At 52.4% G+C, this 11,600-nt stretch overlaps 1 protein-coding gene across 2 annotated transcripts; it reads left to right on the top strand.

Moving 5' to 3' along the window:
* The first annotated feature begins 243 nt into the window (after positions 1-243).
* On the top strand, positions 244-4,979 carry SPN (sialophorin). Of its 2 annotated transcripts, XR_011471297.1 has the most exons (3): positions 244-294; positions 657-2,677; positions 3,090-4,979. XR_011471297.1 is itself a non-coding variant. In XM_070413549.1 (2 exons), exon 2 carries the CDS (start codon positions 673-675, stop codon positions 2,002-2,004), a length of 1,332 nt encoding a protein of 443 aa, XP_070269650.1. In that variant the 5' UTR covers positions 244-294; positions 657-672; the 3' UTR covers positions 2,005-4,979. The 2 variants fall into 2 exon arrangements, 1 of the variants encoding a protein (XP_070269650.1); XM_070413549.1 differs by having other exon boundaries at positions 657-4,979.
* Positions 4,980-11,600: the final 6,621 nt, after the last annotated feature.

The following is an 11,600-nucleotide window of genomic DNA, read 5'->3' as shown; positions in this document are numbered from 1 at the left end:
TCCCGCCCATTTCCCTGCTAAGACGGAGGACTCCCGACCCCAGATTCCCCATCCCGCCCCAGTTTGGACCCCAGAACCCCTGCACCACCTCAGACCCCGGAAAGAGTAAGTGATGCCGCTCTGGTCACAAGGCAGCAGTGGGAACAGGGCGGGTGGGGCAGGATGCTGGGGTGGGGTGGGTGGAGCCAGGGCCACTTCCTTTCCCCTTGGGGCCCCTGTCCGCCCAGTCCTACCCCAGCTTCAGGAGGAGTTGGAGCAGCCTGGCCCCAGGCCTGGGCCTTATCACGTGAGCTGGTAAGGGGGTGGGACTCGGTGGGTCGGGGGTCTCATCAGACCTGGGAATGTGCCTATGGCTCGGAAAGACCCTGACAAATGGCGGGAAAAGAGGATCAGGAGCCACTGGGGCTGAAGAGGGTCAGGGAAGGCCGGGAAGGGTGGCCGTTGCTGGTTGCAAACTGCTATGGCCTGAGGGGGCCTAGGGGATAGAGTTGATGGAGGAGCTCCCAGCATCTGTTCCCTTGTTGTTTCTGATAATAGTAAAAGAAAGGGTGGAAAAAGCCGTTAAACCTCAGGTTAGGCCTGGCAGTTGGCAGGGAAGTCGGCAGGAGGAAGGTCCTACCACCAGCCTCTTATGTGTTCCATTTCTCCACCCTCAGGTCCCAACTCCTGCTCATGTCTGTTGTCATGGAAATGACCCTGTTTCTCCTCTTCTTTGGGGGTCTGTGGGTCCACGAGGTGGACACAGAGTCTCCGGAGATGACTACTCCCAGACAGACCTCTTCTTCTTTGGTCTCAAACATCTCTGAGGCCTCAAACCTGGACTCAGTGGCCTCCGATCAGGCAATAACAAGGGTCCCTGAGGAAAATGGCGGTACTGGGCACCTCCTGCCTTCCTCAGCTCCATACGAAGTGTCCTCTCCTGAGACCATGGCTGCCAGCGTTGGCCTCTTTATAGCGGATCCAATAGCCACCCAAGAAGTTCACACCAGGAAGTTATCAATGTTCCAGGAAATCTCCAATGCAACCAGTGATCCTACTGTCCCAGCAATGACTACTCTGGGACTTCACACTACGGCTGGTGAAACCATGGCAACTATCTCTCTGGAGACCTCCAGTGGGACGTTGACGAGTAAACCTCCTGTCACCATGGCAACTAACTCTCTGGAGACCTCCAGTGGGACATTGACAAGTAAATCTCCTGTCACCATGGCAACCAGCTCTCTGGAGCCCTCCAGTGGGACCAGTGGACTCCCTGTCACCATGACAACCAGCTCTCTGGAGCCCTCCAGTGGGACCAGTGGACTCCCTGTCACCATGACAACTAGCTCTTTGGAGACCTCTGATGTGACCAGTGGACCCCCTATCACCATAGCAACTAGCTCTCTGGAGACCTCCAATGGGACCAGTGGACACCCTGTCACCATGGCAACCAGCTCTCTGGAGACTCCCAAGAAGACCAGTGGCTCGCCCATCTTTGGGATAAACATACCCATGACTACCCCAGGCATCTCCACAAACAAAGCCAGTGGGCCTTCCCAAAGTTCAGATCAGAAGACAAGTAACACCCTGGTGGTGGCTGTGCTTGTGGCCCTGCTGGCGGTCATTATCCTCCTGGCACTCGTCCTGCTGTGGCGCCGGCGGCAGAAGCGGAGGACGGGGGCTCTGACACTAAACAGAGGTGGGAAGCGCAATGGGGTGGTCGATGCCTGGGCTGGGCCCGCCCGAGTGTCTGATGAAGAGGCTGTGATAACAGCAGCAGGAGTGTCTGGTGGTGACAAGGGCTCTGGGGTCCCAGAAGGGGAGGGTTCTGGCCGTCGGCCCACACTCACCACTTTCTTTGGTAGGCGGAAGTCTCGCCAGGGCTCCTTGGCACTGGAGGAGCTAAAGGCCGAGTCAGCCGCCAGCCTGAAGGGGGAGGAAGAGCCACTGGTGGGCAGTGAGGATGAGGCTGTGGAGGCCCCCGCTTCTGACGGGCCGGTAGCGGGAGATGTGGAGGTCCCTTAGTGCTTGTGAATAACAAGTCTGGAGGTCAGAATCACTCCTAGCTTTCGGCACCCTCCTATCATCGCTTCCCTCCTCATCAGCACCCAGCGCTCGCACCCAGCATCTTCACTCTGAATCCTCATCTAGCTTCTTAACCCTGGACTTTCCAGCTCCGCACCCAACACCAGCACCTCCACCCAGCGCCCCAACCCAGCAGGAGGCCAGGGCCTGCACCCACTGAAGGCTCAGAGACTGAATGAATGAAACTTCCTCACCAGCCCTACTTCTCTCCATCGCCTGTCCGCCACGTTTTGTCTTTGAAACCAGATGCTGAGTCTCTATGATGCCAATGTCCTTGGCCTATGATTGCTCAGAGGGTTCCCCAGGGACACCAGAGTCTGGGAAGAAGGAAATGACCAGCCAGCAACTTCCGTCTAGGATTACTCCGTAAAGCACATTTGGCCCATAGATTAGGACAGCCACTGGGTCGACCCACGAAACTCCATTAACTCAGGGCCACAGTGCTCTGCGGGGCCAGCCTGGAGCGGTGCCCTCTAGCTGTGCTCTCAGGTGTGCCTGGTGCACAACTGGCCTCGAGGCTGGCCCCTGGCTCAAGCCACCACTCCCTCCCTCACTATGGACCATGGACCGAGGCAGCCAAAGGCTTCGGCTATGCCACCTCCCGCCGGCAGAGGTGAGAAGAGCTTCTGGGCGGGTGGAGTCCTCGGAAGCCCCAGCGCCCGTGTGGGTCCACTCACGGGTGTGGTTTGTGTGCAGGAGACAAGGATGCGGTGGTTGTGGAGGGCAGTGGTGTGTGCAGAGGGCGTGAGGGCGGGGCAGGAAAGGTTTCGGGGCTGAGGACATGCCAGCTGCTGAGAACATCTGCAACCTCCTCTCTGCTCAGATGGGGTGGAGGTAGGAAAAGGCCAGGGAAAGAATGCTGGGCTTGATGGGAAGACGGCCCGTGTGACCCCAGCCCGGTTCTTTAGCCCAGCTGCTCGGCCCCCTCACAGCCTCCCCTGCACGGGAGCCAGGGGAGAGGAGCCCTGGGAGCGGGTCCTGGTGATGCTCTGCTGTCACATGTGTAATGTGTTGTCTGTTTTAAGCTCCTGCCCTTCTCCAATACGAGTCCGTGAGAGCCAGCTAAAGAGGATGTGCCACAGCTGGCAGCACCAGGGGCTTCCCCTGTGGCTCTGGGACAGGCAGGAGGCGACAGGACCCAACTGGCTGTCCCTGAGACCAGCCCAGGACAGCGCCCAGGGAGCCGCATGGGCCAGAGGCGGTTGGTATTTCCCCAGGGCGAAGAGGAAATTTGCAAAGAGGAAGTTGTTGAGTCACTGGGGGCCAGTGGCTGAGAGCAGACAGATTGACCTACAAAACGAGGGCGGAGTAACAGGGGGTCACCAGGGGACAGATGGGGAAAGGGCCCTGGCAGTCAGGTCATGAGGTGGGGGAGAGAGGGGCACAGAGGGGCTGGGGCGGAAACCCGGCCTTCACCATGCAGACTGCACCCACGAGGCTGTGTCTGGCACCTTTTCCTACTTCTCACAAGCGCTGTTTGGGGCGGCGGTAGCCCCACGGCAGCAGAAGTGAGTTCCCAAAGTCCCGTAGGGATTCCGCAGCTGTGGTCTTCGATTTATCAAACCAAGTCCCCGATCTCAGAAAATCTTGTCCCTGAACTCAGAGGCCAGCCCCTCCACCTGCTCAGGCAGCACTGCTGACTAGCTTCCTCGCTCCCAAGCTCCAAGGGCCCCCCTTTACCTCTGCACTTGTTTCCGAAGCCCATTGCCCCCAGGAATTACTTTTCCGACCTCTGTGACTTACCCAGGAAGTGTTCGCTGAGAGTTTGGGTCTGGATTCTGAATTCTTTCCCAGCCACAACCCAAGTACCAAGGTGGCTGAAACCCAGGTTTGGTCTGAACCCACTGGTCAGACACCTGGTGCCAGTCTGCTGCCCACAACATCTCCACCTTCACAGAAACCCAATCCTGTGAGCCCGATTCAGAACTCGGCCCCCTTTCCTGGCTGCCTCAGAGCTCATGACTAGTTTGGACATTTGTGTCCACACCTTCAGCATCTTAACTTGAACTTTGGATAGTGACGGTGAAACTTTAGTATCTACATGCCATGAGGGCCCTGGCCGGTTTGGTTCAGTGGATAGAGCATCAGCCTGCGGACTGAACAGTCCTGGGTTCGATTCCGGTCAAGGGCATGTACCTTGGTTGCAGGCTCCTCCCTGGCCCAGGCCCTGCCTGGGTACATGAAGGAGGCAACCAATGGATGTGTTTCTCTCACATCGAAGTTTCTCTCTGTCTTTCCCTCTCTCTTCCACTCTCTCTAAAAATCAATGGAAAAATATCCTCGGGTGAGGATTAACAAAATTAATTAATTAATTAATAAAATATATGTCTCGAGGGACCCAGAGAAAGACAAATGCCATATGCTCTCACATGTGGAACCTAATGAACAAAATAAACTGACAAACAAAATAGGAAAAAAAACCTGTAAATGGCTTATTGTACTTTTCATAGTTGCTAAAAATGTTTTAAAAAACTATGTAATGAGCCCTGGCTGGTTTGCCTTGGTGGATGGAGCGTCGGCCTGCGGACTGAAGGGTCCCAGGTTCGATTCCGGTCAAAGGCTCACGCCTAGGTTTCGGGCTCGTTCCCCAGTGGAGGGTGTGCAGGAGGCAGCCAATCAATGATTCTCTCTCATCATTGGTGTTTCTATCTCTCTCTCCCTCTTCCTTCCTCTCTGAAATCAATAAAAATATAAAAGAAAAAAATAATGTTGAGGATTCAGTGAGGTATATTAAAAAAAAAACATAAAAAACTATGTAATGATTTTGAAAAATGTCTACAATATAATGTCAAGTGGGAATATATAGTAACCGTGGTTATCTATAAAGGTTTATGGGTGGTTTTTATTTTGTTTATACTTTTCTATATTTGCAAATTTTATACAATAAATGCCAATCACTTTACAATTACAAAAAATATGAGCTAATAGGTGTTCCCTGGGGGTGTGGTTTGGGGAGAGCTGCGGGAGGTGAGGCTGCAGAGGCCGGCGGGAGCCGTGCTAAGGGGCCGGAGCGTTCCCATTGGCCTGGAAGCCTGAGGGGAGTTAAACCGAAGCCGGCTTCACGCCTCCGCTGAGGCCTCAGCAGGTGCTGCATACATCGTAGGTGTCTCCTGCTTTCGGGAGGTTCCTGTTCGCTTGCCACTTCACTTGTACAGAAGATGTACACTGGTGCCTGTTTTCGATAAATGAAAGAAATCCACAGAAGATTCTCACTCTCACTGGACAGCATGATGCCAAGCGGAATAAGCCAGTTAGAGAAAGACAAATATCACACGATCTCACTTACATGTGGAATCTAATGAGCAAATAAACTGATGAGCGAAATAAGTCCAGAGGCCTGGATGCTGGAACAGACTGACAGAGCTCAGAGGGGAGCAGGGTGGAGGGGAGGGGGTGGGAAGAGATTAACCAAAGAATTTGTATGCATGTGTGCACAGCCCATGGTCACAGAGAACAGTGTGGGGAAGGCCTGGGGTGGGGCAGGGGCTGGGGGGGGGGGGGAGGAAGGGGGAATGGGGAATATCGATAATATTGTCAACAATAAATTTTTAAAAATAAAAATTTAAAAATGGCGAAAGGAGGAAACAGTGGTCAGCAATTGTTTTGTAGCCAGTGGTTAAAGGGGCAGCGCACCCTGAGCCGCGAGCGTGTCAGTGCCTTTACTATATGTTAGTGTTATTTTAGGTTTTATGTATTATTTGCTATGGTTTGGCAAGTTATTTTTTGATTCTGGGAACGCCCCCCAATTTTTCCATATACGTGAATGGTAATTGCTTTGCTGCATGAGCCCATTTCAGCTCAGGGGAAGCTCCATGGGAATGGAATGCTCTACCTGAGGACAGCAGGCGAAACTGCTGCCTTTCAGCAAAGCACAGAGCATCCCCGTGAAGCCTCGCTCCCTCCTCTGTCCTCGCTGCCCGCGCCCAGGCCCTGCGAGCCCTTCCTTCTCTCCAGGCCCATCAGCCTGACCCGGTCCTGCTGAGACTGCCCTTTCGGTTTCCCGGCCCCAATCCCTTCCACCCTCTGTTCCCGGCAACCCAGTGACACTTCTAGAAAGTCACTCTGCCCTGGCTGGTGTGGCTCAGTAGGTTGGGCGTCATCCTGTGGCCCTGGCTGGTGTGGCTCAGTAGGTTGGGCGTCATCCTGTGGCCCTGGCTGGTGTGGCTCAGTAGGTTGGGCGTCATCCCGTGCACCGAAAGGTTGCCAGTTGAATTCCCGGTTAGGGCGCATGCTTGGGTTGCGGGCCCAAACCCTGGTAAGGGGCCTGCGGGAGGCAGCTGATCCATGTTTTGCTCTCACATTGATGTTTCTCTCTCCCTCTCCCTATCTCTGTTAAAAATCAATTTTAAAATATTAATAAATAAAAGGCTACTCTGTCCAGGTTACCCCTGCGCTCCCCAACCCCCGCTCCTTAGCCTGTAGTATAAGACCCTGTCAAGGTCTGGCCTTGCCTTTCCTCTGCCGCCGTTGCCTGGCCAGTGCTCTCGCTCTCCCGCCTCATCCAGTTCCTTGTAGCTAGCTCTTGGAACATGCCATGTGCTTTCCTTGGGGAGGGGAGGATAATTAAAAATGTTGACAATAGCCCGGCTGGTGTGGCTCAGTGGCTGAGCATTGACCTATGAACCAGGAGGTCACGGGCTCAATCCCCAGTAGGGGGTGTGCAGGGGGCAAGCCAATCAATGATTCTCTCTCATCATTGATGTTTCTCTCTCCTTTCCTCTCTGAAATCAATGTTTAAAAATGTTGAATATATATATATTTTAATTTTAGAGGCTGTTTATTAAAGCTGGGAACAGTGAACAAGAAAGAGCTGGAGAAATGAGCCTCGGTTGGCCTGCCTTGGCTCATTAAGAAGCCAGAGGAAAGGGGGCCTTGGGAACAGGCTCAGGGGTTTGCCGGATGAGCTGCCGCAGCCATTGCTGCCCTGGTTGCAAGCCGTGCGGGTCCCTTAGAGGTTAGGAGATGCAGGTCTGTGGGGAAGAAGGTGGGAGGCAAGGGCACGCTCCTGGGAGGGAGGGCGGGGGAGTGAGAGAGAGCCAAAAATATGTCTTTTTAAAATATACAATATCCTTTATTACACATTCTGTGTAGCTAATTTGTTCTAACAGAATCCATCATTGATCGGCTGCTTCCTGCACGCCCCACACTGAGGATCGAGCCCACAATCTGGGCATGTGCTCTGGCCGGGCAGTTGAACATATCTTTGTTCAGACAGTAAAATAACATTTTTTCTCTCTTTCAAAAGTTAATTACCAGCACATTCTAGATTCTTAAGTAATAGGGTTCACATAGACACAACCATATACAGTGTATTATTCTTCATCTCACATTTAAAAATACGTTTCTATTTTAGTGTTAAAAGTGCACATTACTAGTAAGACCATAGTTACAAATAAAGCTTTGTCATCCAAAACGAAACTTCCAGATGGAAGAGGGTCTGCGTGGGGAAGGCCTTGAGAAACGTATTAAACACAGGAAAGGGGCCCCAATGCACGATTTTAAGGACATTTTCTCTCTGAAATGGACATTTACACCCGATTTCCCTCTGCACCCCCATTTCTGGCCCTTGGCCCTTGGCAGGCAGACCTGCGGAGGATGGGCACCGGGGGCTTCAGGCAGAAGCGACCCCTGCCAATCTGACCTCTCCAGCTCCTTCAGACTCGAAGAGGGGATGGAGCGGCCTGCACAGTGGGACTGTCCTGCTCAGGACAGGCTTGCGGTCGAGACGGTAGACAACAGAACCCGAGGTCTTTTGGAGACAATCGAGCCGCCTGCTCAGCTTGCGGCAGCAGGACAGCCCGGCTGGACCCTGGCTCACCTGTGCACGCTCTGCCTGAGCCAGCCCTGCCCCAGCTGCCCCACAACACACACACTCTTTTATAATTAATTAAAATTTTTTTGAGAGAGAGGAAGGGAAAGGGAGAGAGAAAACACACACACACACACACACACACACACACACACACACACACACTTCTTGACTTCCCACCAAACTCCTCAACCGTCAAGGTTCAGCTCAAATGTCACTGCTTTTTTTTTTTTTTTAAATGTCACCCTTGCTGCCTCGGCCCCAAACAGACAATGTTTCCCGTCCACTCTCACAGCAGCTGGTGACGGCACAAACCAGGGGCTGCAATTGTGTGAAGGGGTCCTCACTCACGACAGTGTAGCCCCTGCAAGTCCAATGTCATCTCTGCGGCTCCGGAGCCAGGGCCTGCACATAGTAACTCCCTGGTATGTGTTTACCGAACGGAGGGATAAACGAAATAATAAATGAACCAGTGATGGGTGTTGTGGTGTTTTTGGTTTTTTTTGAAACACTGCTTTTATTTTATTTATTTATTTTGTTGTTGTTAATCCTCACCCGAGGATATTTTCCCGTTGATATTTTAGAAAGAGTGGGAGGGAGGGGAGAGACGGAGAGAGGGAAGCATCGATGTGAGGGAGACACTTTGCTTGGTTGCCTCCTGCACATGCCTGGTCCAGGGCTGGGAATCCAGCCTGCAACCGAGGTACGTGCCCTTGACCAGAATTGAACCCGCAACCCTTCAGTCCGGGGGCCGACGCTCTAGCCACTGAGCCAAACCAGCCAGGGCCAAATGATGGTTTTTACGTAAACACGGGGCAAGATCCGATCCGTCTTTTGAGTGAACCTGGCATCCAGAGATGGCCTGAAGGCAGTGTGGCCCCAAGACGAGCACATTATTCTAGTCCAAGTTAAATATAGTGCGAGCGTGGCCCCAGGGGAAAGCAGAGTTCAGATCAGAAACGTATTTATTCAGAGAATGCAGTTTAGGGCGAATTGGCTGTTGAGGTAATGGGGGAAGAATGAGGTTAGACTTCAAGGTTTCTATCTTGGGAGATTCAGATGCTGACATCATCGTGTGGAAATGCAGAGAGGTGAGCATTTTGGGGGAAAACATATTGATTGGCTGCCTCCTGCATGTCCCACACTGGGGATCAAGCCCACAACCCAGGCAGGTGCCCTTGACCAGAATCGAATCCACAGGCCAGCATTCTATTCATTGAGCCAAACCAGCTAGGGCTCATTGGTTGGTTCTTATATGTGCCCTGACCTGAGGTGGAACCCATAACTGTGACATAGCAGGATGACACTCTAACCAACTGAGCTACCCAGTCAGGGCAAGAGTCATCTGATTTTATTTATTTATTTATTAAAAGTATTTTTTTGTTAATCCTCACCTAAGGACAGTTTCCCATTGATTTTTAGAGAGAGTGGCAGAGAGGGAGAGAGACAGAGAGAGAGAAACATCGCCTACATAAGAGAGACATGTTGATTGGTTGCCTCTGCACCTGCCTCAACCGGGGCGGCTAGGGATCCAGGATCGAGCCTACAACTAAGGTAGGTGCCCTTCACCGGAATCCAACCTGCAACCCTTGAGTCCACGGGCTGACGCCGTATCCATTGAGCCAAACCGTCTAGGACTAAAGTATTTTTTTAAATATTAGCATATTGATTTCAGAGAGAGTAAGGGAGAGGGAGAAAGAGATAGAAAAACCAATGATGAGAATCATCGATCAGCTGCCTACTGTGTGCCCTCCACTGGAGATTGAGCCCGCAACCCAGGCATGTGGCCTGACTGGGAATCCAGCTCTGACCTCCTGGTTCATAGGTTGACGCTCAACCTCTGAGCTACACCGGCTGGGCCAAGAGTCATCTAATTTTATTCATTTTTATTTTTTTAATATATTTTATTGATTTTTTACAGAAAGGAAGGGAGAGGGATAGAGAGTCAGAAACATCGATGAGAGAGAAACATCGATCAGCTGCCTCCTGCACACCTCCTACTGGGGATGTGCCCGCAACCAAGGTACATGACCTTGACTGGAATCAAACCTGGGACCCTTCAGTCCGCAGGTTGACGCTCTATCGGATATCCACTGAGCCAAACCGGTTAGGGCGAGGCATTTGATTTTAGATAGCAATTTAAATAATGGTATTGATGAATAAATGTATTAACTCTAGCATTTACTGTGTAGAATGAGAAAAGGAGACAATCTTAGAGTGTTTGTCAGGGCAAGCTAACTGCTGTAACTACCAATCCCTAAACTCAGGTATATAACTCAAGAGAAGTTTTGTCCTTGCTTATGTGACAGTTCAATACTAGCGTATGGAGGGTGACCTCCCCTGAGGCCATTCAGGGGCCCAGGCTCCTTCCGTGTTGTGGCTCCATCATTCCTGGCGAGGAGAGAGGGGGGCCATGGGGAGACGTTCACTTTTTCTCACCCTCCATGGGACAGAGTTCAGTCATGTGGTGGCCTCCGTGTAACAGAGGCTGAGAAATGTAGCTTAGTTGTGTGCCCAGGAGGAAAGGAGAAACTCCCGCCACACTGAGGGAACACCGCAATTTGAGGGTTGGGACAGCACAGAGCCCAGCCGGGTGTGGCTCAGCTGTTGAGCATCGACCCAGGAAGCAAGAGGTCACCGGTTCGATTCCCGGTCAGGGCACCCGGGTTGCGGGCTCAATCCCCAGTGTGGGGCCTGCAGGAGGCAGCCAATCAATGATTCTCTCATCATTGATGTTTCTATCTCTCTTCCTCTCCCTTCCTCTCTGAAATCAATAAAAATATATTTTAAAAAAAGAAATTTCTTTTTTTAAAAAATATTTTATTGATTTTTCACAGAGAAGAAGGGAGAGAGATAGAGAGCTAGAAACATCGATGAGAGAGAAACATCGATCAGCTGCCTCCTGCACACCTCCTACTGGAGATGTGCCAGCAACCAAGGTACATGCCCTTGACCGGAATCGAACCTGGGACCTTTCAGTCCGCAGGCCGACGCTCTATCCGCTGAGCCAAACCAGTTACGGCTAAAAAAAGAAATTTCTTTAAAAAAAAAAAAATAAAGAGCAACAGCACAGAGCCTTTAAGGGAGAAACTGGGAGAAAATGACATCGAGGGGAACAGGGTTTGGAGAAGGTGGCAGGAGCAGTCCTGGGCGCCAGTGAGGCAAGCAAGGCGCTGGGTACAACATGGAACCCGGGGAGAGGCCTCCTTCGGTTTTGGGCCCAGGACTCCCGCTTGTCTCCAGGCCCCATCCCGGCAGGTCCTGTCTGCAGAGGAAGGGACGGGCGAGGCTGGGATGGTGCCAGTGGGTTGGCATCAGAGCTCCCGGCGCCCGGAGCCCGCAGTTCCCAGGAAGAAACGGAGGCGGCCATCCTTGGACGGGGACAGGCCTGGAGGCGAAGCACCGGTCATGGCAGTGCCCCCTTCCCCTCTCAGAGGCCGGGCTCTGATCTGTCCGCGACCTTACAGGACCCTGGGACGGACGGGAAGGGAAATGGACATTTGTCCAGCGTTTACTCTGTGTCGCTGGCAGTTTCCTCACTTGTTCTCAGGCGAACCCACCGGGTAAGTGTTACCCCATTTCACAGCAGAGCAAACTGAGGTGTGGAAAGAGGTCAAAAGGCGCTTGAGATGAAGAAGGATGGAACTGGGATTGGAACCCACTGAGCCCGGTTCTCCTAGGTCCGTGGTCAGCAAACTGCGGCTCGAGAGCCACATGCGGCTCTTTG

This window comes from Myotis yumanensis, unplaced genomic scaffold (genome assembly GCF_028538775.1).
Source record: "Myotis yumanensis isolate MYYU_CA2020_CCGP unplaced genomic scaffold, mMyoYum1.0.hap1 SCAF_4, whole genome shotgun sequence".
Classification (NCBI taxonomy): Eukaryota; Metazoa; Chordata; class Mammalia; order Chiroptera; family Vespertilionidae; genus Myotis; species Myotis yumanensis.
This window is presented reverse-complemented; position numbering and strand designations above follow the sequence as displayed.

What these genes read in the sequence shown, in the direction of transcription:
- SPN (XM_070413549.1), top strand. Translation starts at nt 673, where the DNA reads ATGTCTGTTGTCATGGAAATGACCCTGTTTCTCCTCTTCTTTGGGGGT.